This window comes from Fusarium phalaenopsidis, assembly GCF_050370095.1.
Source record: "Fusarium phalaenopsidis strain FUZ10S chromosome Unknown contig_32304, whole genome shotgun sequence".
In the NCBI taxonomy this organism is placed as follows: domain Eukaryota; kingdom Fungi; phylum Ascomycota; class Sordariomycetes; order Hypocreales; family Nectriaceae; genus Fusarium; species Fusarium phalaenopsidis.
The window spans coordinates 1,061,945-1,087,325 of NW_028145404.1; the positions used below are offsets into that span (position 1 = coordinate 1,061,945).

Sequence of the window (25,381 nt, forward strand, 5' to 3'; positions counted from 1 at the left end):
CTACAGCTTAAACTCGTGCAGTCGAATCCCCCGGATCCCAACGTCCACCTTGAACACTGCCCCCCCATACTCTCGGCTCGTCCCTTCACCGTCCTCGTCCGCCGCCGACGTGATCACCAGCTCAGTTCCCACGAACTGCACGCACGTCGTGTTCCTTGTCGGCACCCGCACCTCGCCTACCACCTTGCCGGTTGGGTCGATCCTCAACACGCGGCCCTCTCCATACACCGCCTGCCAGAGGAATCCATCCACGTCCACTCGGAACCCGTCTGGCTCGCCTGGGCCGTCGTGCTCGTAGAACAAGCGCTTGTTCGACACCGTCCCCGCCTCAAGGTCATAGTCAAAGGCAAAGATCTGCCTCGCGTTCGAGTGCGTAAAGTACAGAGTTCGGTTGTCAGGAGACCAGCCAGGTGTGTTGGGAATCGTCAGGTCCGGAACTATCACCTCCTTTGACTTGGCGTCCATCCGATACAGCGCTCCTATTCCCATCATGTCAGACGGAACCTTGCCATGCGCCAGATGGATGGATGCAGTGCATCGCTGGCAGGACAACATCATCACTCACCCTCGACTTGAAAGGGTCCCAGCCCAAAATCTGTCATGGTCCCAATCCAGAACCGTCCGTGAGGATCCACGCCGCCATCATTGCTCCGCAGGCGTTCGTTGTTGGGCTCGTTGAATGGTTGAATGAGCTCCCAAGTCCCCTTCTTGACGTCCAGCACTGCAAGCCCGTACTTGAGGCCCAAGGCGATGCGGTCCTGCGGATCTACTCCAGCAATGTTGGCCGTGACTGTGGGACAGACATCCAGCTGTGTTGTCCTAAGCGAGGAGGGACCCTCGGCCACATTCAAGTAATGTAGCTGCTTCTTTCGTATATCGACAAAGCGCAGCGTGCCCGTCTGCTCCTCATAGAACGGCCCCTCACCGAGGAGGCAGTGTGTCTCGAGCCAAGGCTTCTCTATCGTCCAGTGCTGAATATCGACAGTCATGATGGGCTATCCGTGAAAAGATGGCGTTTGTGAGTGAATTGAGAAGCAGAACGCGAAATGGCGCGGGACGTGCAATAAAGTGTCGTCCAGCGAATAGCGGGGTTGAGGCGAAGATGATGGTCTATGATGTATGACAGCTGGAGCTTTGCTTCGGTTCGGCCACGGTTCGGGTGAATAGGCAGCGAGTGGAGGCAATGGGCCCTTTGTAGGTAGACGGAGCATCGGCATCAGGCCTATTAGCGTACGAAAAGCACGCAAGCAACTGGCAGCACAAGGAAGTTCGGGGAACATCCTGGACGAGAAGCTGCAAGTTGCCGTCGTTAACCATGTAGGGTAAGCGGCCGGAGCTCCTCATTCGGCTGCAGACCACGGAACGGAGCTTGCCCACCACCTCCGGCCCCGACCACGGGGGCCGCCGGGCCTCAGATCCGGATCCTGCCTTACAGTGCCTCCGCCCAAACTGCTCGATCTGGTCATTGCCACTGCGAGATAGGATGGCTGGTGGCTGGGTCCCTTCCAAGAACAACCGTTCGCATCGGAGACTTCACCCGTGGACCCTCTCCTACGGTGAATATCCACTCTTCCTTCACTCACCTTTCTTGCCGCAGTACGCCTTATTGCGAACGACCATGACCATCGCCGCAAGGCGTCCGCATACGCCAGCCCAGTCACCATCAAGGGCAAGCAAACAAACACCCCTTTTTGGCCTTGTCACAGCAAACTCGGGTGGCCCGACCGCAGCGCCAGGACTTGTGGCGCTTCCTAGCCATTCCCGCTGCAACAGTCCATCTCGTCTTGTGAAGCCGCGTCCCAGACTGTCGGGTCCGACGATCTGACAATGACACGACGTAATTGGAGAGGAACCGCTCGCTCGATGCTTGTGTAATGGGACACCTTGTCGTTCGTGGTACGGCGCGCTTGCGACGACAAGGTACCCGTACGCTGCGGTCTGCAAATGCTCTGTGCATCTTGCCTAGAGTTTGCATCTTTGTCCAAACCAAAATGACCAGAGAGACCGTCTCCCTGCCCGCCCAGAAGCATGAGCTTGCCCTGTCTGCGCGTTAGAGGACCCACGGTTTTCAAACCGCAACCATCCATGTGAGCGCTGAGCCAAGCACGTTTTCCCACTTACCTGCCACGCCAGCAGGAACCTAGGAGCCCCGTTCCAAGATCCCCCATCCAAGGCCTCGTCGTCTTGTCTCTTTGTTCAGTTGCTTCACGTGGTATGAGGCCGCTGCGGCCGACCCCCACGTCCTGGTGCCGGAGTCAATTACGAATCAGAAAAGCCCGGCTGGAGCCCACCGCTTCTTTCTCCAGCACGGATGCTCCCTACTCATCCACCTCTGATCAGATGAACGATGGACGGGACGGCGTGTCCAGCGGGCGATGGCCCAGACCACGAACCGTCCTGGCGCACAGTAGCTCTGAGCAGGGCAGGGTTGTTGAGGCGCGAGCCCTCTGACGTTGCTCGCACGTTCCCGCCTCCCGCCTCTCGCGCTCCCGCACTCCACAACTCGAATATCTGCATGTCAACCAACACAAACCCTCACGACGTAGGTAGCAGAGAATAGCCCTACAGTATCGCACGAGCCCGGTACCTGAGGATTGGGCACAGCGTCGACAATGCCCCGGGGTAGGCTCCCTCCTCCTCTTCCTCTTGGTCGAGCTTCATCTCCGGTTGCGGGAACACGGGGCGCCCATCAGGTCGTCATCGGGCAGCAACACCACCATCATGATGAGAAACTGGCGCACAAAGGGGACAACGCATCAAGGACAGCTCAACACGCAGTTCCCACATGTCCCTCAACTGGTGAAAAAACGCATGCAATCAGAGACACACGCTCACACCGCTCTACCCCGTAGCAGCGAGGTGCAGCAGCACGCAAAGAGGAGTGAAGCGGACGGGGCAACCGTTGGGTGACAGATGCCTACCAGCGCCCCGACCTGCATCGACTCGGCATGCGGCGCGTGTGCCGGCCGTTGGTCAGTGATGCATTGATGCATCGCTGCTGCGCTGCTGCGCTGCTGCACAGATGCAAGAGGGAAAGCCTGCATGAACCGGGCCCAGCTAGGACTCCCGGTGAACCGATGACAGCAGAAAGACGAGACGACCTACTACGTAGCACGTCTCGGTTACAGTGACAGCGCACGCAGCGTGGTCGAGTGAGGTACCGCTGCTCCTCTGCCGCCAGGGCGGACTGGCTGACTCGACCCAGGGTCGCCTGCGCCAGCACATCCTGGCCCGCGACAAGACTCGACAAGGCGGATTAGGTGCAGGACGCAATGCATGCCATAGGTACAGACGTTCACTGATTAGCTGGCCGCGTTTCGCCTGGCTCACAGGCTCCTCGGCTGGCTGCTCGCCCTGACCGCCGTCGTGGTCACGGGAGGTTTCGTGGGCCCATTGATCGCCGCTGCTAGGCCAGGGGTATCTTTCGAGGCTAGGCCAAAGGTCCAAGATGGCCAGTACATACTTGCCGGCGTGCTGATCACCTCAGCGCCCTCATCCAGGCGGGCGGTGGGGGGTTTGAGCAAGCAGGCCAACGTCTGCAGAGCATCAGCCAGGGTTATCATGGACTCGGATGAGGCGACAAGAGAGGGAACAAGTTGGAAAGAGGAACCCTTTCGAGACATGGGCAGGCAAACGGCGGCTAATTAATAATTGAACCTTGGTCGGAATATTAGCTCTTGGAGGCCAGCGGAGGCCAAGTCATGTATGTACGGAAAATGGAGCCAACAATGCAAAAACTGCTAGGGACGGCCCGGCCTGAGGACGGGGATGAATGCAACCTGGGATGTCCTGACTTACCTACTCTGTAACCGGCAAGAAGGCACCTGGAAGCTGAAGCAGAACTAGAAGAACCCATGAGGACGAGTCCTGCAGGTAGGGATTTGGCCTGTTCGTTCCAGAGATTGCCTATTTCCTTGCCGTCGTCTCGTCTCATGGGTTCTCAGGCGCCGTCGTCCGTAGCTCGTGGCATCTCTCGTTCAAGTCTCGACGACTAGGAAGGGACCCATCCTTGGAGGGATGAAGTCAGTTATGCACGGTGTCTGCAGCCCGTCGTCGAAGACTGTCGAGCTTCCATCCGCCTCGGTAGGCAGCTGTATCCATGGTCCAACGTTCCTCGTAGGATTCATCAAAAGTCCGGCCCCGCACTACCGAGACCGCCACCGCGCAAACCCATTTCCCACGCTCCATGTTAATCGCGCCAGTTCTCAAGAGTCGGAGCTCGGGCATTGAGATCGCTCGTGAGGCATCCCGCTCAAGATTGGTATCCTCGACACCCCCCCGCCGCCACCGACACAACTTGACTGGGTGTAAGTGCAAGGGTGCCTGGCTAGGTATAGCACTCGAGGGCCGCTCATTTCGCCGCTGCGGGCCATGAAACCAACAATCAGGGCAACGCTAACAGGCTGTCTAGCAGATGAGCCATGGAGCTGGACCTGACGAGAACTGGGGCAGAGCTTTATTCTTAGCTAGACATGTCTAGGCCTGCGGCAGCCGTCAATGCCAAACACGCCCCGTCCCGTGGCTCTCAACGCCGCAAGGCGGGTGGTGGACGAGTCACCGCGGGCGCGACGTGATGTGACGATGGTGCAAGCCACCCGTCGTCAAACAACGCGAGGGCGCTGACCCATCTCATTTCGCTGTCCTCGCGGATTCATTTCCTGGAAACTTGTGACGAGCCGCCCGTTGACAATCACATCCGTGACAGTTAAGGCGACGTCACATCACCCTGGTCGTCAATAAGCCATTCACACGACGTTGCATGCAAAGTATGTCAATCTGATCTAGGGTTGGCTGTGCCTTGAACGGACATCATACCTGTTCCAACGTTTCTGGGGCATGTTTGCTTTGTGCTTCTCTTTAGCCACCCAATTGATGTCTGGTGTCCATTCCTCGACCTGGAGCTAACCTTTTCGCCAGGACCGCTTGTGTTGGCCATGACAGCGACATACAGACATTGTACATGCCTAGCGGCGGATTGCAAAAGGCGGAGCAATCTACAGCATGTTAGCATGGTTGCTCTCCCCAAATAGTCCTCACCCTGGATCGCCGCGGCATTGCTCAGGTGGCCTGGCTTCATCCTTCCCCAGCGTCATGGCGTCCTCAGATGACCGGCGGTGGTTATGTTCGGGAAGAGATCTGACCTTGCCGGTCCAGATCATAGTCCGTCGCGATCTGGTCTGTCCGTCCGCGCGTGACATCGTCGATAGGTGCGCAATGCCGTGCCGGATCGCAAAAGCTTCCTAGCTCCGAGTCCTACCGTTGTCCCGGTACGCGCGCCTGTGCCAGCAAGAGCTCCGGCGTCGACGCAATGCAGGTGGGCCTTGCCGCCTGGGACAACTGTCGTGGATGCGGTTGCATGCTGCAGGCGGGCCTTGCAGCTCACAGACCAGGATCTTTCCCCGGTAAAGTCCCTGGCCATGCCCTAGCACCGTGGCCCGTCAGAAATGTTGTCGTTGTTCGATGTGCCTGCGTGACTGGGATCCCCGGTTGGGCGATGCACCCACACCCCTCGGCCATGGTACCGGATATCACCGCTCCAGGGGTTCTGGTGAGGATCAAAGCCGGACGAAAGTGAAAGGAGCATGCATTGGGAGACACGTGCTTCCTCTCAGTATTCCATGTGAGGGGTATGAGAGTTTTGGTGGCGCCCAAGCCCCAGGCACCATCTCGCTATTCAAAATGTTAGCGCTGGTATTGTGTCTGCCATGAGGAGGATGATGTGCCTGGGATCCATTGGAAGGCTGCCGAACACATACTGCGTCGCACTCCGCATCTCGGGCTATAGCATCATCGTTCAGATGCTTAGCTCCAGGTCCAGACAAGGGCTGAGAACCAAGTTCCTCAGCAACGCCGCAATCCAGAGCCAGGTTCATTGATGGGGTGGGCGGCCGCGGATCGTGCTGGGGAACAGGGGGATTCCGCCCTTCCGCGCGGACGGTAATTCGTGGCGTGGCTCGTGTGGAAGTTTGAGTTGAAAGAGATGAGGCGAAGGCAAGGCATGCATCCGTGCTCTGTACGAATTGCTGGGACGACAGCGACAGGTGTTGGCAAATATGGCATTGGCGTAGCTGGCGTAGCTGAGTGCTGACTGAGAAGAGTTCTATCCCTGAAGGGAGTCGAGAACGGGATCGGATGAATGTCTGGTGGTGGAATGGAGTGGAATGCACGGGAGCTTGTTCCTGCCTTACACCGGGTTGGTCGACGTTGCCTGAGTTTGCCCTGCGCCTGCCGTTGCGGACCGTTTCCAACCCAGTTGGAAGGTGCGATGCGGTTCGTGGAGGGCTCGCTAAAAATCTTGCCTGGCATTGTCGAGCAAACTTTCTTTGATGCTCCATCAATCATTGATTGCATCAACAACTCGAGTCCCTCTTGGTCCCGTATTCTCGTCAATCCGCCCAGTCGTGATGCCACGGGGGGCGTGTGTTTGTCCTTCATCCAAATCTGCAGCCCTCTGCTTTTGCGCCTCCCCGTCTACGACATCTGTCTCCTTTCTGTTCCACTCACACGTCTCAAGGCAAAACAGGACTCTCTCCCATGTGGCCTTGGGCGGGTTTTGGTGGGCACTGCAATGCCATGTCATCTCGAGGCAAGACAGACCTTTCTGTTTCTGTCTGTCCGTGGGGTTTGCAGTGTGATTAATCGTGTAAGTGACGCGCTTTCCTTTCGAGGCCAGCAAAGGTTCGACCGACTGACTGACGTGCCTGGCAATACTTGCTGCACATGGACATGGCCCTGGCTGAGATACAGAAACAGAAGCAGAAACGTGCAGGCACCCCAGCCTAGCCAACAATGGGCAGACAAGGTGCCAGCCAGGGAGAGGGAAAAGACTCGCAATTAACTGCTCCCAAGGGAACCGGGACCTTGCAAGGACTAGCCAGGATCAGCAAGGTCCGCACCACCCAAATCCATGGCCATGGGTGCGATGGCGATCTTCTTTTTCCTTTGGCTCCCCATGCCAGGTCGCTCGCTCATGTAGCGGCTCACTCGCTGTTGGACGTCTTGTTGTCGTCTCTTTTCTCTTCTGCAAGCCCGCCTGCTTGTTGCTTTTTGGGTCTCCCGAAGGCGCGGTCGTCACCGCGTCTAGCCCTCTTTCAACTTAGATCCTTGGTCCACTTCGCGCGCCAACTAGTCGCCCGCCACATGACTGGACCTTGCTCTGCCGCCTGTACTTTGACGGGCAGCATCTGCTGGCATCTGCATCTGCAACTGGATCGAGAATCAGACTGCGAAGGTCGGAGTGCCTTGGTTAGGGGCTTTGAGTGACGTTTTGGGCACAGATTGACCTTACTCGAGCTTGCGCGTGAACCACCTACGCAGTGCGTCGTGAGTTGGTCGCCGTCACTTGCGTCCGGCCGTGCCCACGTCTACTACTTTGGCATTTCCGTTGACCGCTCTAGTTTCTCGGGCTCCGTCTCCTTGGTAGCTAGCCGGCGAGCCGGCCTCGGGCTAGATGGGCGGTGTCGAGCTTAGCTCTGGAAGGCTGCCAGTTGTACTCGATGGAACTTCAAGTGAGGCCAGCTTCTATTCCGCAGTATCGGTGGCCTCGGACTCCCATTTCCGTCGTCTCCTGGTCTGTCAAACAGCCCAGCTTCATGACTTGTTGTTACATACTCCCTATATGATGCCACTGACAAAGAGGCGGACAGAAGCTCTGCCACGGGCTGATCTAGGGTGCGGTTCGAAGCTACCTGCCTACAGTACCTACCTACACCGACAGCCCTCATGGAGACAGAGGAAAAAATTGTCATGACGGGCAAAACTACCGGTAGCTCCCCGTCATTTATTAGGGCCCCGGTCGTCTAAGCCCTGCGTGTGGTCTTGGCGACCGCGGAGTCTGCAAAGCAAGGGCAGTGGCACGCAACCCCTGGTACATGCTTGCTGCGTCTGCTGGTCTTCAAGACCCTGGTCAACACGTTCTCCCTGGTACCTACCAGCAATCACCTCGAGAAAGAGCTCGTTGTTGGGCCCCCAGAACTAGCCCCAGCTTAGCCCCGGCCTAGCCCCAGCTTCTCTCGCTATAGACCGTGGCCTTGCCCAAATCCTGCACCCTGGGCCAGTTAGTTGATGCTCGCTCGTCGAGAGCCGGGGCCAGCCAGCTCTGGGGCTTGATAAGGCGCGGCACCGGGAGCAGCTCAAGGCCTGCATGGATGGGATCCGTACCCAGAGCAAATAAAGAATACCACACAGTGTGGCTCTCTCCATCTCGGTGCCCCATCTGCTGGGACTCGCTTCTCATGGGTGTTTTTCTCTTGTTTGCGCTGCGGAACGCCAGACAACATCTTACATCACTGGGCGTTCCCTGACCTAGCTCTGCTTGTTCTTCTTCTTCTGACTCTTTTCTCTCTTCTTACTCTGTCAAAGCCTTACGGCCCAAGGCTACCTAGCCCACTGTCAGCCTTCCCATCTGTTGACGTTAAGATACCTTGTCTCCTTCCGTCATAATCACCAACTCCGAGTTGACTCGGTCACAGCTCTGGCCCCATCCAACCTACTCAACTCCAAGCTCTTGTCCAGCCAGCAGACCCGGCGTGGGCACCAAAACACATCACATCCAATAATTCGGATTGCGAGGCGAGAGGATTTGCCCAGACTGGTGGTCCTCGCTCCACGCCCCATCGGCCATTCACAGCGACGAAACTCCCCTTGAGCTGTATGATTTGCTGGTTAGCCTGCACATTGGCTATCCCCCTGTCAGCGTTCCGGTAACCACACTTGCGCCGTTCATCATCCTCGACGACCTGCTCGTAAGTGAGCCAAGCTGTGTCCCCCCGGGCTGTCCAGAATCTCACATATCAGATCCATCGTGGCGACCTGTGCCGCGCCGCCTCGACCTGTTGATCATTAGCTGGTTGACGTACTAACCTGCCATTCCTCGGACTGGACTCGACAAGCCGGCGTCAAAACCCCCCATCTCCCCCATCCTAGCTCGAGTGGCCCAAGCAGCATCGACTAGGGTGATTCTTAAATCAAGTTGTTCTGGGCCTTGACCCTCCTCTCCATCCTTCACAGGGACAGCGTTGTTGGTTGCAAAGAAAAGGGTTGAATCGTCTAACCCAGTCGCAACAGTTGACTTGCTCTCTCCTCGAAGCATTCGAGACAGGACATTGCGGTAGCTTCACATCACCGGGACTGTTTGGGTATCAATCCCATCGGGTCCCAAGAACAACACACCCAACCTGGCGATCCAGACGACAAGCCTGTGGCCGCAGGCACAGCCATCTCAGGGCAGCCCTGATTCTGTTGCTACCGACTCAACCGGCGCAACACCTAACTCGCCGCGGACGCCATCGACACCGAGCTGGCCCTCCCAGCACTTCTCTCTGCAGAAGCCTTCCAGCACCCAGGACAGTCAACCGCCGTCCTTGACTGGGGCCGGGGAGGGTCAATGTGCCGGCCCTCGTGGCCAGGTGTGCACAGGCGATTTGGTCCCAATGTCGCAGACTGGACCTGCGTCTCGCCATGCCTCACGCCGCTCTTCGAGGTCACCAGCGGGAGACGATCAAGTCTCGCCCTCCTCGACTCGGTACGGGCAACCCGGCGCTCGTGACACGCGCCAGGACTTGAGCAGCGTCCCGTACACAAATGGGGAGAACAGGGCCCAGCAGGTTCAGCCGAGGACTTTGGGTGTGCACAACATCCTCAACCCTCTGGAGCCCCAGCTGCTCAGTTCAGGGGCAAGCGGACCTCTCCATACAGCAGTTCGACCTCATGACGGCGAGTTACCGGCTGTAACTCCTGGGTCAACTCCTGGACCTTTCCCAGCAGCGCGACTGTTCCCAGCTGCTCAACCTGCTTCGATCTCGCTTCCAGGCACGCCTGTTGGGCCTCTGACGCCCCTGGGTGGTCCTTCATCGGAACGCAACTCTCCAACCATGGCATTTCCTTTCCCTGCCGTGAACAACCCCAGGCGGAAACCCAGCCCAACTCAACCTCCTCGAGCCATGAGTCTTAGCCATGGACCACCCTCAAATCGCGATTCTGAAGTCCGCCAACTACCGCCGCACAGTGTTTCCCCAGCTAAGCGGCCCTACGAAAGCGAGGTCCTGGAAGAGACTACCAGGTCTCACTTTCCAGGTCTGCAACATCTTCCTGGTATGCCCTCAGGCCCTCCATCAGCAATGTCGACTCCAGGACGAACTCTCTCGCAACCGGCAATCCCTTCCCCAGGGACACAGGCACCTCCCCCTATCCTGCCACCAAGTACCGCTTCAGCTCGCCCGCAGCAACCTCCGATGCCCCCGCAAGGGCCATACCCTCCCAACATGCAGACTAATCGACAATTCCCAGGCGCAGGCCCTCCCAGTGAGGCTTCCTCGCCATGGACTGAAACAATACGGAGGCACGGCATGGGGGGTGCTCTATTCGGCGTTGAAGGACAACAAGCTTTCATGACTCTTCCAGGAAGCGATACTCCGATTGCCGTACCGGTTGATTTCTCTCAAGCATCTAAGAAGGCGGACGAAAAGCGACAACGAAATGCGGTGGCTTCAACAAGGCATCGCAGGAAGAAGAAGATCCTCCAGGAGGAGAATACTAAACAATTACAGGAGCTTCGGGACGAGAGGAGGATGATGGAAATTAAAATCGAGGAGTTGACGCAACAACGGGACTTTTACCGAGAAGAACGCAACCGTTTGAGAGACATTGTCGCGCAAACACCGTCGATTAGTGGCCTCGCGGTCGGACCGCCAAGTCCTAATTTTGCGAGCGGCTCTTTTACCGATACGAGCTCACTGGCACCAGGTCCACAGGGACCTCAAGGCTACGGAGGGGATTCTTCAACGGGCGAACGACCAGCACAGCGCCGGCGAACCGACGACCGACCCGAGTTCTCGATACCGTCCTACGGATCTCCTGCGAGCATACACCCCGGGGCATCTCCGAGCGGGCTGCCGCCTATGCAAGGCCCTGGTTATGGAGGCCCATCACGGCCATCGTCTGCAGCATCATCCACCAGCGGCGAAAGGCTCCCGCCGTTGAGGGCTATGGACGGCAGGCCGCCACCTGTCCCGGGGCAAGGCCAGGTGCAAGAGCAGGATCCTCGGACTGGCCAATGGGTTTCAGTTCAGCCGCGTGTGCCAGAAACTGGGTGGGCAACTCGGGACACGCACCGAAGATGATAGGGGGTGGAAGAGGAGATCATTGACGAAGTCGACACAAGAGGCATCACCTCGCTTTCAAACCAGAAAGCCACCGAGAGCGGACTTTCAGCGTCTCAGACATTATGAGTGCATCCTTTCAATGAGGTGCAATTGCCTATATGCCATCATCTACTATATAATATTGGAGTGGTTCTGGTTCTGGTTCTGGGTCCGGTTTGGGGGCTAGCGGGTGGGACTTTGGAAGACGCATTATTGTTGGGCAACCGACGCCATTTCCTTGAGCTTTTATGCCGGTTTCTTTTTTTTTTTTTTTTTTTTTTTTCATTTCATTGCTGTTGTTTTTCTATCTGGATTATATGTCTTTTGTCAACGGAGTTGGATATTCCGCATGTATTGGAACGTTTCTCTTTTGTTTACCTACCTGGTGGTGGCTGGATGGAAGGATGGTGAAAGCGTGTGTTTTTTGCTGCGTACTTGTCCATTCGTTTTGCCTTGAGGCTGCGTTTCAGAGCCTCTACCAAGCCCAGATTACTATTACAGAAACAGGTCTTGCTACAGATTGGTTTGTTGTTTATTTGTTTTCCCTCCATGTTTTATCATTTCTTCATTGTTAAAGACAATGCTCTACTTGTTTTGCTTGGACATGGCATAAAACCAACGGAGTCACTCGTTTCGACAGCACCTTGCTTTGGGGGCAAGGCACACTGGATCAGGGGGAGGGGATAAGCCTCGCGAGAGGTGAGAATCAAGGAAGAAAAAAATTGGTCAAATCTCGGGTATTTTGGGTGTCCAATCTTGAATTGGTCAAGAATGGATGTCCGGTCTGTCATTACCTGGAGAGGCATTTCTTTACCGTTACGGCTGGCTCTTGTTTTTGCGCGTTGTCTCTTGCCGGGAATCCCACCCATTGATACCAGATTGTACTTGTCTTGTTTTTGTTTTACTTTACTTTTTTTTTACTTGTTTAGTTAGTATCGATTTGTACTCTAGCTGTCGGCGGGATGGGACAGGAGTTCTCTGGGCCATTCTCCTTCTGTTTATCCTTTAGGGGGTTGTTGCGGATTGATACCTGATACCCTGGGCGTGTGCTACTGGATGGAAGAAGGAATGAATAGGGATGGAGGATCCATACTAGGGCGAACAGCACTAGAGAAGAGACAAGATCTATCTATATCACGATGGCTGCCTTGTGTGCAATGCAAGTGACGCTCAGACTGCGTGTTATCGGCGACTGCGTATCAAGGAAGGTAATTACGTATTAAGAGTCGGCATGGAACTACTGTAGAGGAGACACTGGAAGATCTGTCAGCGGCGTGGCGTATCTCCTAGGGGGAGATCATCATGTACGTAAGAAGCAGGGCGATAGTTGACAAGTCGCATTAGCAAGAGACCACTCGGGCACACAAGCATGGCTAGCCTTCCCTCCAGTGTGACAGGCCCAAAGCGGGTTTTCCACGAAAGAGAGATTGATGAGAGGCTTCAGTGTGGCTTGCTGCAGCCCTCAAATGCAGGCCTGCGCTGGACACCATGTCTGTGATGGTGAGTGCATGAAGCTTGCAGGGGGGGGGTTTGGTTAGGGGGAGTGAGTGGGAGGGAAGAGGAGATATTTGCTTCTTTTTCTTGCTGTGTTTCTTGTCTCACACAGGTGCAGTTTGCCGCAGCGTGTTTTCTCTCTTTTCTTGTGTTACCTGCCCTGGCAGAAGGGCTTGTCTGTCATCACATCCTCCAATCTCGGGGTTTGACCGGGGGGGAGTGTTTCCCTCTGCTTGGGTAAAAAGGCGTAGACTATCATATCATCTGCAGGTGATAGAAGTTGCCTGCCTGCCTTTTCTTCGTGTCGCGGTCGGTTGGTCGGTCAGTGTTCCATGTAAGGCATTCATACAGGTTCCATTCAAGGGGCAATCTCGATATCCCATGCTGGACATGCCGTCTCTTCCAAGATGGGAATAATCCGAGTGAAGGAGGAAGAAATCCAGGCACGTACGTACCCACTTTCTTTTTTGTCTTTCCCCTTGCCGTCCCGTAAGAGGCCCCACTGATGAGAGATGGACATCAATCTTTCATCTTTTCACCCCGCGCATAGAGACGAGAGAGGCCCCCACACTTAGATCGCGCCATCCCGCGTTCCTGGTAAACTCAACTCAACTCAACCCCATCCATCCCATCCCCGACTAGTTACGGAACTTTGATTGTTACATTATGTTTCTGGCATCATCCTGGCTCCTTTAAACGCCCCTCGCCCACCCGCTCGGCGCGGGATCGGCATTGCTCTTCAAGGATGAGGCTGTTTACTTCTTGTCTCTGCTGTGCGAAGTAAGAGACGCTCCTCGAACCGTCCGTACTGCGTGAGAGTGAGGGTGTGCATCGTCCACGCATGTCTCAGTGCGCACGCATTTCTTCATCAGCAACATCTTTTTCCCCCGCAACGGCAGCGAGATGACTGAGGTGTCCCCTCCCATCGGGTTCTGCATATGCGTATGGGCTCCCGTCGCTCTTTGATGACAAAAAAGAGCCTGGCTTGCGAGACGCAGGCTGGCTTTGCTTTTTCACTCCATCTCTCTTTTGTCCGTGGGTTTGCAGCCTCCGCATCATCTCATCTCGCAGCGTAGGGCCAACAACCACACACGCACGCGCACAGGGAAAGCCTCGCAGCAGCCCGTGGTCAACTGACGACAGCTTGCTTAGGTACCTATCGCGGCGACAACAACGCTAATCGGCGGGCGTGAGCTGGCTCGGCTCAAGTGGCTGTGTTTGCTTCCAGACCATGGATGCCATCATCTCCAGCCAAGCCAGCCAGCCTGTCGCCTCGCCCACGGGGGTGGTCTTCGGTAATCCATCCCATCCTCATTACCTACCATGCCATGCCGCTTGCCACGCGCCCTGTCCCAGTGATTACATCCTGGCCGTGTATTCGGAGACCGGTTCGGACTAGGGGCCCTGACGATCTCGAGTGTCGTACGTGTGTGGACCATGATCATCATGTTCGGTTCGTGGGGCGCGCCGTTGCAGGCTGAGCTGATGGCCAGGGCCGCCTCGAACGGCAGGCATGGCATCAACTGGACTCGGCCGCCGGCTCTCCACCCTGGCCGGATAGCAACTCTATCGAGAAAAGAATGGCACGACTTTTGCCCGCTGCTCATCTACAGCCCGTTGGCCCCGCTGATTATTTCCCGAGAAGCAGCACCAACAGGGAGCTAAGCAGCAAGCATACTGTATCGAGCCTTGATGCAATCACCAGCCGCAGGTGCCGCCGATATCCTCGATCCTGTTCTCTCAAACCCGTCTCGCCTCGTGCCATCCATCCCGCGTGTTCCCTCCCAAATGCTATTTCAATTGTTGATTACGGTCCACCTATGAGGGAACTTGACTAACCTCTCTACAGCAGAAATCGAAACACTTTTTTTTTGTTCTTGTCGCATTGGTTGGTTGCAAGCTGTGGGACTGGGGCTCACGCGACTTGTCGACATCCCGCGCTTTTGGGGAATCTACGAATCGCTCGGCTCACACAAGAAAAAGAGTCTGGCCAGACTTGCCTGCGGGACTTTTTTTCCTTTCCCACTTCGCGCCGTGGGGGGTTGAAGACGTGTCGAAAGCATCGCCAGAGGCCTCATCTATGGTGGGACCGATCCTCCCTCTCGACACTTTTAGCTTTGGGTGTCGAGGAGGGTTGGGCACGAAAGAGCCAAGGACCTTTTGTCGAGTGTTTTCGACGATTTAATGAAGCACAGGGGAAGGCCTGGCTCGGTCTAGACTTGAAATTAGAACGTAGTAAGCTGGTTCATGTTGCATTCGACAACGGCATCTCCTCCGAAGCAGGACACGAAGAAACGCGAGGCCAGCAAGGTAGGTGAGAGACCATGTGCGCTGTGACCAGGCCATTTACTATTCTCGACCAGAGCAAGTTTTCTTGCCGTCGCCATGGATCTGAGACGGATGCCAGAGACGAGTGTTACGAGGGCAGGTGGGCGAAGTGGTAAACCCATCGATTTGTACGAACGCTTAGCTTCCAGTTCTACTTCTCAAATGCATATCTCGATTTTTACATCTAAATTACTTGACCATAATATTCAAAAACCGTCATCATGGCACTCTCCTGCCTTCTTTGCATTGGTGTGACAGGAGTATCCCTTGACTGAGTGCTTGTGCAATACTGTAACTCGGCCTTATCGCAACCCCAGAACGAGGTCTGGGTAGTGAGGCAGTGGTATAGTATGGGGTTCATGACGATTAACGTGATGATGGCAATATATTGAAGTGGTTGCTAACGTTTCAGTCCACTACAGCAAAGTCTAGATATATCGCAACGCGCAGCATCATCGCCTACCCAGCCAAAATGCTGCCCAAAGCATAGCAAATGTATCAAAGAAGAGCCGAAACGCGTTTCTTGTACCGCGCCCGTGAAGGACTCTGCTGTAATTAGGCCAGGTACTGTAGTTGAGGGGTTGACAGGGAGTGATTCAAGCTAACACAGCCCATGGCGCTGAGGGCTGGGCCCATTGGGAGACGGACATTTAAGAACACAGAGGCCAATCAAGGGTATGATATGTTTCACGCTTTTTTAACCGTTCAAAATTTCCGAGAATCAGGCCTACTGCACGTCAACGGTAGGTCCAAGTCTCTTGTATTTCAATACTTTGGTTCTAGACCAGTAGTTCAAGACGCCAATCAGCCAGGCCCTGGTTCTCGAGTATCCCCAGTCCCAAAGCTCGCATTGTTTCTGAATGTAAATATCTCACAAGAAACTTCATGTATGAATAGTTACACTATCAACTGAGCGTTTTCACCATTCTACATACAAATTTCGACTCAATTGTCGAGCCAAGTGACGTCGGGGGATGAAGTCAAGCCACAGTGTCATACCTCCGCGCCACATGTGGCTCGACCTTTCAGGTTTCCCTGTTTGTTCAACCCTGTCATCATCGCGCCTGACCAACCAGAGGAGCTTCTAGCTAGAACATCTGGCCTCGAGCTTCAAACTTGGCGTCACTCAACACCAAACACCCCCGCGGTCACTTTTTCGCACACAAAGCGCCTCTCGTCGCATTGCATTCGCGTTTCTTGCTTCTTTGCGCAATTCCGCTGCCTTCTCAACCTCGTATTGTCCCGCCCGCTAGCAGAGGCCCTGCCTCATCGCCATCATGGCCCCGCCATTCCCGCGCGCGAGCATAGAGCTCGACTACCCCCTCTACGCCGTTGACTTTGACCCTGAGGACTCTACTCGCTTGGTAGTTGGAGGTGGAGGTGGAGCTGGTCGATCTGGTGTTGGAAACAAGATTGTGAGCTGGCTACTCTCAGTGACATCGCGAACTGTAGCTGACCTGAGTCGCAGACTGTTCTCGAGACCCTGTCGCAGCAAGAGCTCCGCATAGCCGGAGAAATCGACCTTTCCCGCGATGAAGACAGCGTCATGTCCCTCGCCGTCGGCCCGCACAAGGGCAAGACGACATACCTCTACGCCGGCGTGAACTCGAGCCACGACAACATCGCAAAGGGCAAGAACGAGCACCTCCGAACCCTTGCCATCGAGCAGTCCAAGGCTCGCGCCGCGGCCGGGACTAAGATTCCCGACTCCAACATCTCTGAGCTGTCGCGCGCCGCACTGTTCGAGAACCCCGATGCCGACATGTATCAACGTCTGCTGCGAGTCGCGGGGCCGGTGGGCGCTGCCGCTACCGCGATGGGCAAGGAGCATCAATTGGCCGTTTTCGAAGCGTCTGGCGCTGCTACCAAGCTGCGCGGCGTCTTGGAGCTGCCAAAGGAAGCCGAGGATTTGGATGTTGTGCAGACCGGAGACAACGAGTTTCAGGTCGCATACTGCTACAAGTACGAGCTATATCTCGTCAAGATCGGCGCGAAGGAGAGCAGCGATCCGGAATTGGTTTATACGATGCCCGACGACCATGGCGAGCGGCCCGTGTTCCGGTCAATTCGTTATTTGAGCCCCAATTTCCTCATGGCTGCTGCCAACCTCCCCAAGCGAAGTGGTGTTGTAGTTCAGGGATACAGACTGCCCTACGCAGGCCACAAGGGCGCCCGGTTGGCTGTCAATGCCCGGATACCAAGAAAGATCTCTGCGACTGCTTTGGCCGTTGCTAACCTATCTCCTCCTGCGTCGCCCGGAGCTCCAGTTGGCGAGGCGCAATTCATTATCGCAGTCGCCGGCCATGACTCGTCACTCTCGCTCTACACAGTTGACGTCACGACGGGTGCTTCCATAGAACTCCTGTCCAAGCTCTGGCCCCTGTATACGCTCAAGGATGTCCATGGTACCGACAACATCACCGGTCTTGCTTTCTCGACCTTTGTCCCTCCCAAGACCCATATCCGTCAGCAGTTCATCAAGCTCGCCAGCATCTCCCTCCAAAAGACGGTTGCTGTCCACAGCATTCCCCTGCGGAAACACGTCGACAAGGCCCCGCGGAACAAGAAGGGGCCTCCTCGCCCAACCCGTTATGTTACTGCCATGAAGTCGCGGGGCCCATCTTTCCGTCCAGTTGCCATTGCCCTGGCTATCATCGTCGTCATCCTTGCCGTCATCGGCCAGTCTATCCTCGAAGTATATGGCATCAACCATCCGATCCTTCACGCGGAGAAGTTCCTCCCCTCATGGCATGGTACTCTCCGGGATCCTGAGCATCCACCAGCTGCCTTCCTGGCTGAAGACTTCTTGGCCAAGCTTGCCGGCCGAGATGCCCTAAAGACTGAGGCTGGTGAGACCCTTGTGGTGTACGAGGGCGAAGCGCCCCCTGCAACTGCTGAAGGGGATGATAACTCTGTGCCAAAACTTCAACTCGATGTCCACGAACCGTCCGTCCACGGACCCGGCAAGAAGTGGGAGGAGTTGGGCGAGAAGCAAAAGGAGGCGTGGAAGGCCCGTCTTAAGGAGGCTGGCGCATGGACGCAGGGCATGGGTGAGAACGTGTTCAAGGGCATCCTGTTTGGCGAGCTCGCTGGCGCTGTCGGCCGTGCTGTCGGTGGCTAAATCTGTACTATACTACAGCTCTTGAATGTGGAGGATGGAGGCAACATGTATGTATTTGAGAAACGGGACCATGTCATGATAGTGCTTGGGAGTTGTCTAGGGGCGTATTTGCTTTGCTCAGATCGTAATAGTTATTAGTCAGTGATAGTAGATACTAACAAAGACTGATGTGTATGTGTATAAACATTAATAATGTTGCGGGTGCCTGTCAGTTTACTTTTGGTGTTGCACATCGTCAACCATCTGACTGACAGGTGCAATTCTCTATCGGATCTTCAGTTCAGGAGTACAAAGCCCATCTTCGAGATCAACATCCTTCAACTCATATAGCAGAATTTCTCATGGGGCTACCTCTTCCAACGGCTGCGGCAGTTCCCTGGCATGTATCTCGCCACGTCCATATCCAGCGTCATCTTGACCTCGGGACAATATGACCAGATGTGCCGCCTCATCTCAGGAGTTCCCCAGATGGGCGCGTGGAGCCATACTCCCCCTCCACCAGTGTGGTAGCCCATGGGTTCGTAGAAGCCCTCTCGCCAATCATCAATGCCCCTGGTGTTCTTGTTGTCCTCAAGGGTCACATTGCTTCTCATCTTGTCAACCTTCTCGGGGAGACCGCCGTGTAACTCGCCTGAAAAGGTCAGAGACACAGTCCCATTGGCTAACTTCGCCTTGGGATGGCTAGCCAGGCGTTCTGTGAGCCAGACATCCTCTGGTTCAGCATCGTGTGGACGCTGATAGTTTCGGAGGACGTCTATGATACGACTGACCCGGCGCAGTGAAAGGCCCCCGTTGCCTCCCCAGGCAGAGTTGGGATTCCAAGGCGCACCAACCCAGTCATATTCGAGATATTCATCGAGATCATGCTTGCTGTTTGCGCAGATGATCGAGTCTGTCTGAAACACCAGCAACCACTCGGCAGGATGGAGCACCTTTTCGTATAGCCACAAGTTCGTGAAGAAGCGGCTGACCATCTCCTGACCTTGGACGCTCATATTGGCAGGGACTGGAGCTAGAGTGAGTTTGCCTTCCGTGGCGCGCTGACGGATGGCGAAGGAGGCATTAATGGCTTCGAGGGAGTTGTGAGAGCCCATGAATAGAAAGGGCCAATCTGGCGGAACGACGGAGATGAAGTGCAGTATCAGGGGAGCCAAAATTGGAAGTGGGCGTGTTTCGACCAGCAGGGCGAGCTTGGAGGCGTTGAATTGGGGGTTCGAGCTGGGTAGAAGGACTCTAGAGGTCGTGGTGTTGAGGGGATATATCACGACAGTGAGGATCCTGACCACGACTAATTAGCTTCTTGCCAAGTCCTAATGATCGTAGAGATCTATCAAGAACTTCATTCTCATTCTCGTTCCCATTCATGGCAGACTCACATCAAGGTGATCAGAGCAGCCGCCAGCTTCAGGCGGCAGGGGAAGTTGGAAGGCATCTGGGAGAGTCCACATTGACCAATGCTCAGGCCGTCTCTATTGAAGCAGATAGAAAAAAAAAACTCCTGCTCGTTTGATCGATAATGCATTTCTTAAGCATTATCTCAACAACACCCAGATGTGATTACTGCCATGACTGCCGTGTCCAGCAACCTAGGGTGACTCCTTCCCGTTTCAAGTCACAACCAACCTGGACCGGCGACCAATATTTCAACGACTCCAAGCATTTTCTTCTCTTCGTCTTGTTCCTTTCATTCAACTGTCTTAGGGCATATTCGCCCTTTCTCTTTACTCAATCTCTTGATGTTGCGTTTCGCTTCGTTCAAGATGATTGGCACTGTCTCCTCCACAAAGCTTCGCCTGATTCTTTGTTTCTCTCTGATCCTCACGTAAGGCCTCACCGATTCCCAAGGTGCATTGAACTGCTGACGAGTGATTGCAGGTGGTGGCTTGCCCATCTCATACCGCATTTTTCGCCAAGTCTCGGTGAGCCAACCTCACCGCCAGACCGTCAAGCAGAGGCCATGGTCCATCGGGAATCCAATAGCAACTCTCCAGCACAGTACAACATGTCTAAGCTGGCCCTGCTGATCGAGCCGAGACCGAGTCCACATCTTGTCCCCCTGGTTCTACACATGATGTCGGTCGTCCCGCGAGACTGGCGCTTCTTGATGATCGGTTCTCAACAGAGTGTTGCCTTAGTAGCCCAGGCGCATGCAATGCAGTACCAGAAGAAGAGAGGAAAGATTGATTTTCGAATAATCCCCAGTTTACCAATCACTCAAGATGAAGACTATCCCTCTAGCCTATTAACTGACCCAAAATTCTACGAAAGCCTTCCCGGGGTAGAGTGGATGTTGAGACACGAGTCAGACAGCATCCTTTGCGCCAACTCCCCGAAAAGTCTAGACGACTTTCTAGACTCGGATTGGACTAGCTTGGGATCGTGAGTCCATCTGATATCAGATAGGAATCTCTCTTCATATCTAACAGAACTCGTTCAGAATTGATGCCGCCCATCTCAGCGGTAGTGGAGGACTATCACTTCGAAGGATCTCGGCCATCCGACGAATCTTGAGTTTCCAAAAGCGACTCAACAACTCTGAGCCAGAGGATGAATGGTTCATGAAACGTCTCAGAGTACTCCCAGGCAAGGCGATTGTGCCGGGTCCGTCGAACCCGGGCCTAGTTGGTGAACATGAACAATTAGTGAAACCGATGGGTTATCACGTTCCCTTGGATGGCGATCATCTCGACAGCCCCCTGTGGAGAGACACCGAGAGTCGGCAAAATATCCTTGACTATTGCCCAGAGCTCAGTATGATCCTAGACATGAAGCTCGAGCGTGAGAGATGCCCGCCAGAAATGAAACAAGATTGGACCTTCAAAGCATGACAGACTACCACGAGGGCGCCCGTATTGTCCTCACCTCACCGCCGCCACAAGATTCCCCGGCAAAATGATTTACGGCATTGCATCAAATCCTGCAGACCATGGCTGCACGCCACAACTCTGGTCCGGGGACTAAACATCTTGGACCGTTCAGAACGGTCAAGGCGATGGCACTGTAAGCCTTCAACGTCCTCCTGGGCACCAGCCTGACAAGGCAAGATGGCTAACTAGCGGTTTCAGCATGGCCAGCCCCTTGAGCAACTCGAGGTGCCAGCGGGCGGAGGTGATTGGCACTTATTCCATGATGGCTTCACTTTGATTTGGTACATTGACATGATCTGCTCAAGGTTCAACCTAAAGTGTGTGGCGCATCCGGATCAGGCCGAGTCGAGCGAGAAAGCTGTCTTTGTGACGTGAGACTCTAGCTCATCTGTCAATGTAGAAAGGCCACGGTTGTCTGGATGCTACGGTCAAGGTTGAACAGCGTGGATGCATGGTGCCGTGCTTCCAGGTGCACGGCTTGTCAGCTTTCTTGAAATGTGCGAGGTTCCCATGGAGATACGATGGATGTCGTTTCTGTGAAGTCAACCTGCAGCACAATACAAGAGCCGTGCGTGCTCCCGAGAGTGAATTGGATGCTGATTTGAGCTGAGAGAAGTCGAGCAAGATATTATTTCTAAAACTACTTTATGCTAGAAGCACAAGTCAGCGCTCGGCCTCGAAATCATTGCCTTTGATCTCGCCAAGGTCGGGCACGGTCTGGGGATGCAAGCTATGGCCCGGATCAACCGAAGAGGCGTCCAATGGCGGAGAATGGACCTCTGCATGGTCGGGCTCAGGGCAGTCAAGAGCATCAAAACCGTGACCGAAGGCATGCAGAGAAGAGAATCACGAACGAATGGGTAACCAATTGCCTAACCTCAGGAGGGCGCCAGCTTGATGGCGAAAATCCTGCGTCTCCTCTGTGACACGTCGTGAGCTTTCCTTGGCCACCATTGTCAAGTATCAGTGAGATTGAGATGGCTTCAAGTCTAGGCGAGTGGCCCGACGATACGAGCCTGGTCCCTGTCGCCGAGGCCTGGACTCTGGGCCCGAAGGAGGGAGGACCCTGGTCTGGTACTGGCCACGGGCGACGATGGCCGTTGGGCAATTCACGGTGAGCATTGCTGCGATCAAGAGAGGGAGCGTCTTGATCTTCCCTTTCATGCAAGATGACGGTGACCTGTTGCGGCCCAAAGGGTGAGGCCCTCGATCGAACCAAGGCGCCCAGTAGTAAATCGATAGGCTTGAAGAGCTGTTCTACGAGATGCGACGCGCAAAGATGGAAAGCCCCGTGGCCCTGGCCGACTGCCCCTGTCGGGTGGCGAGGTTTGGAATTCCATTCACCATTCCATGGCTCCCGGCTGGTCGGGACCATGGTTGCGGGTGCAATCACGGGGGAGACAAAAACGCGGCCCCCCCGTCCATCACCTCATGCGCAGTGTTGAATACAGCAGTGTCAATTTGTTAGATGTTGTCTTGTTGACGGGTCTGGGCAAGAGAGTTGAGGGAGACATGGAGACGCCGGCGTGTGAAGGCGTTTAAAGTTGTTTCATGGAAGATCAAGATTGACCTGGAGACAGGCGGAACGTGGGTGACAGCCACGTTTGCCCTGGTTGGCTGACGTGATTTGACTTGGCATGAGAGGTGTGTAGTCCAAGGGTCTCTCACAAGGTTGAAGAGCAGCACGGCGAGAGTTTGAAGGTGAGCAACTAGCCGAGGCACAGTTGATGATCTATCTAGGTAGTCAAGGGAGAGAAGGATGAAAAAAAAAAGGGATAGGTTGGTTTAACGGCGTTGGTTTGGCTTAGTTTAGCAGCCTCCCTGACGCCAAACGAGATGGTTCTCCACGAGGAGAAAAGCCAGGCCCCATATCGCTCCAGACACTAGGCGATCCAGCTGGCCGGGACGGGCGCCCTGGACAAGGCTTCGAGGGACGGTGGCCAAGTTAGTTTGACCGGGGAGAGATGAGGCGACGCGTCGTTGATCTACCTAGTCCATTAAAGTCAATCATGGAGGAAGAAAGGGTCCGGTGATTGATGACGGAAAGGATTGAAGAGACACGAACGGGTTTTATGGGAAAGTATGCGTGTGCGCTTTGCTGTGCTGTCCCACGGCAAAGCCTGAGTCAATGTCAAAGCGCACGGGACGGGACGGGCTGAGAAAGAGAGAGAGCATGAGCGACTCTTTTGCTGCTGTTGCTGCAGGGGAGAGGAGAGAAGGGGAACAGGAGGGATCGGTTTTCCTGTTCTGGGCAGAGATAGTGAGACATTGCCTCTGAAGGGCACGATTAGCGACTCTAGAGGCGCCGGATGGGATTGAATCAGGCAAGAAGTCCTTGAAGGGGACATAAGACGCAATGCTTCATGATCATGGCCACGATTATTGTAACAATGACAACAACAAGCCCTTTGTACTCGTGCTCCTCGACCAGGCAGGCAAAAGGTACATATCGTATGTACAAAAATTGGGGGAAGAAAAAACGGGCTGTCAGATCTCACCAGCCACACTTCTTTTCCTTGTACAGATACTTTTTGTACATGGAGAGAGAGATGGGTTGATCCAGGGGACGGGAGCGCACTTTTTGATCGACAAGTTTGCGCGCCCCGCCCTTTTCTTTTTGTTTGGGCGGGAACTAAGCGGGATCGTCATGGTCTGGAGAAGAGAGGGAACCCAGAAAGTGAGGCTTGGGGACTTTGTGAGGCTGCATGTTTGTGATACTGAAGGCTGACGAGATATTGTACGGCTTGATCGAGGTATTTTCTGATACGGACTGTGACAGGTCAAGAGGCTTCGTTCCTGGCAGGGGCGTCATGTTTGGCGTTGTGATGGATGTGATGATGGGCATGAATCGTGCATTTCGAGAAACTGTTGATGCTTCAAGTCGAGGCGCTAACACGGCACGAACAAATACTTTCAAGCAATAAATAAAGAAAAAGGGACGCGCATTCATGCACATCAACTGTCTAATAACCTGTCAATTCCTTGAACGCGCAATCAACTTTAAAAAAAAAAAAAAACGAAGCCCGTCAAGATTGCTAATTTTACCATTGCAGCAAGTCATGGCACCATCTTCGACGCAAGCCTCCTTTTTCCCTTCTTGCTTCGAGAATACCAAGCAGAATGTGCTGTGCCTTGCAGAAATCTGCAAGTTTCCGTTCTACATCAACCCTCCTTCAGCTCAAGAGACGGGAGGCCTGTTTGTCTGACAAGAAGAAACACGGACCGTATACGTGAGATGCTTGTCTCAAATGCGTGAAGTCGGGGGAAACACCCGGTTTGGCGCTAATACCCACACAACAGGGTGGGAAGATCATCACTCGCAGAAGAACAGGGAAAAAAAGAAACAAGAGAAAAAACATATCCCAACATTTAATCATTCCGAAGCAAAAGAGCAATTGGTTGGCAAGGTTACCGACAGTTATTTTTCTGGGGTAGACGACATATTTGCTTGGGTGTTCCCAGTACCAACTACAGTGGTTCTGGGCCGAGTCACATTCATTTTATCGAGATCAGCCACCAACAACCAAGCCGTTGCCTTTTTTCACCCGCCGGCGGGAGGATCGAGACTTGAATCCCGCCGCCCAAGCCAGAGCTAAGCTGCAACCGTCTGTCGACGTTAGTGACCTTATGCTAGGGCGGGCTGATTAACGACTCGGCGCTAGGACAAAAGACTGGATGATAATCAATGACTTGTGATTGTCACAATCTGAGGCGAAAAAAACCACCTGCTGAGGAACAGCCTGATAATGATCAAGCTTGCGGAGGATCCGGGATGAATTTGATCCACAATCGAACGGACGGATGAGCTGGTCCATGGCCAGATCGATCCATCAAGACTGCTGCTTTTGTTTCGATTCACCCAAGATCCAGCTCGAGATCCAAAGTGGTCGGGTCCCGCTGGCGCGTGAGCTCGGGCACTCTCATCAGTCCAATATCGGCTCGTTCATGCCATGAGCAGAGACATAATGTCGACCCAGGGAGAGACATGCCGAGGAACTGGGTTCGTGCGCTTCTGGGTCTACTACTCTTGAGAGCAAATACCTGTTCCAGTGCCAGAGTCACGCCTAAATCTGCGACAATGCCTGCGACGACCTGAGGTGTTTTCGACGGGCACTATCGTGTCATGCCATAGGGGAAACGGGAACGGCATCCATCAAGAGAGAGAAGGAAGGGACCCCTTCGATAGGCCATTCTCCTGTGCATCTGGCCAATCGACCTGGGGCTAATGCGGCGGCAGCATTGGCACTAGGCCCGGCTAGGGGCAAGTCAATTCCCTCGAGCCAGAGAGAGCGGTGGTGACGGCATTGAGCGAGCCAGACCGGGGGTCGCATGGGTGTGTGGACGAGAAAGGACCCGCCTTCCGGTGGTGAAGTGTCGCGATGAATGTTGTGTTGAAATGTGTATATCCTCGTCGCACGTAGGAAGCGCAA

General features: G+C 54.7%; 4 protein-coding genes across 4 annotated transcripts; 2 read left to right on the forward strand and 2 right to left on the reverse strand.

Moving 5' to 3' along the window:
• LRP88_09640 (regucalcin) lies at positions 1–989 on the reverse strand (the record flags this gene model as incomplete). Its single annotated transcript, XM_083246122.1, has 2 exons — positions 1–479; positions 566–989. 2 exons carry the CDS (start codon positions 987–989, stop codon positions 1–3), a joined length of 903 nt encoding a protein of 300 aa, XP_083097235.1.
• Positions 990–9,431: 8,442 nt separating this feature from the next.
• On the forward strand, positions 9,432–11,120 carry LRP88_09641 (bZIP transcription factor; the record flags this gene model as incomplete). The annotated part of the gene is made up of 1 exon (XM_083246123.1): positions 9,432–11,120. One exon carries the CDS (start codon positions 9,432–9,434, stop codon positions 11,118–11,120), a length of 1,689 nt encoding a protein of 562 aa, XP_083097236.1.
• Positions 11,121–16,240: 5,120 nt separating this feature from the next.
• Positions 16,241–18,084, forward strand: LRP88_09642 (Sar family guanine nucleotide exchange factor SEC12; the record flags this gene model as incomplete). The annotated part of the gene is made up of 2 exons (XM_083246124.1): positions 16,241–16,378; positions 16,432–18,084. 2 exons carry the CDS (start codon positions 16,241–16,243, stop codon positions 18,082–18,084), a joined length of 1,791 nt encoding a protein of 596 aa, XP_083097237.1.
• A 347-nt stretch (positions 18,085–18,431) lies between these two features.
• On the reverse strand, positions 18,432–19,079 carry LRP88_09643 (uncharacterized protein; the record flags this gene model as incomplete). The annotated part of the gene is made up of 1 exon (XM_083246125.1): positions 18,432–19,079. The coding sequence occupies one exon, from the start codon at positions 19,077–19,079 to the stop codon at positions 18,432–18,434; it is 648 nt and encodes a 215-aa protein (XP_083097238.1).
• Positions 19,080–25,381: the final 6,302 nt, after the last annotated feature.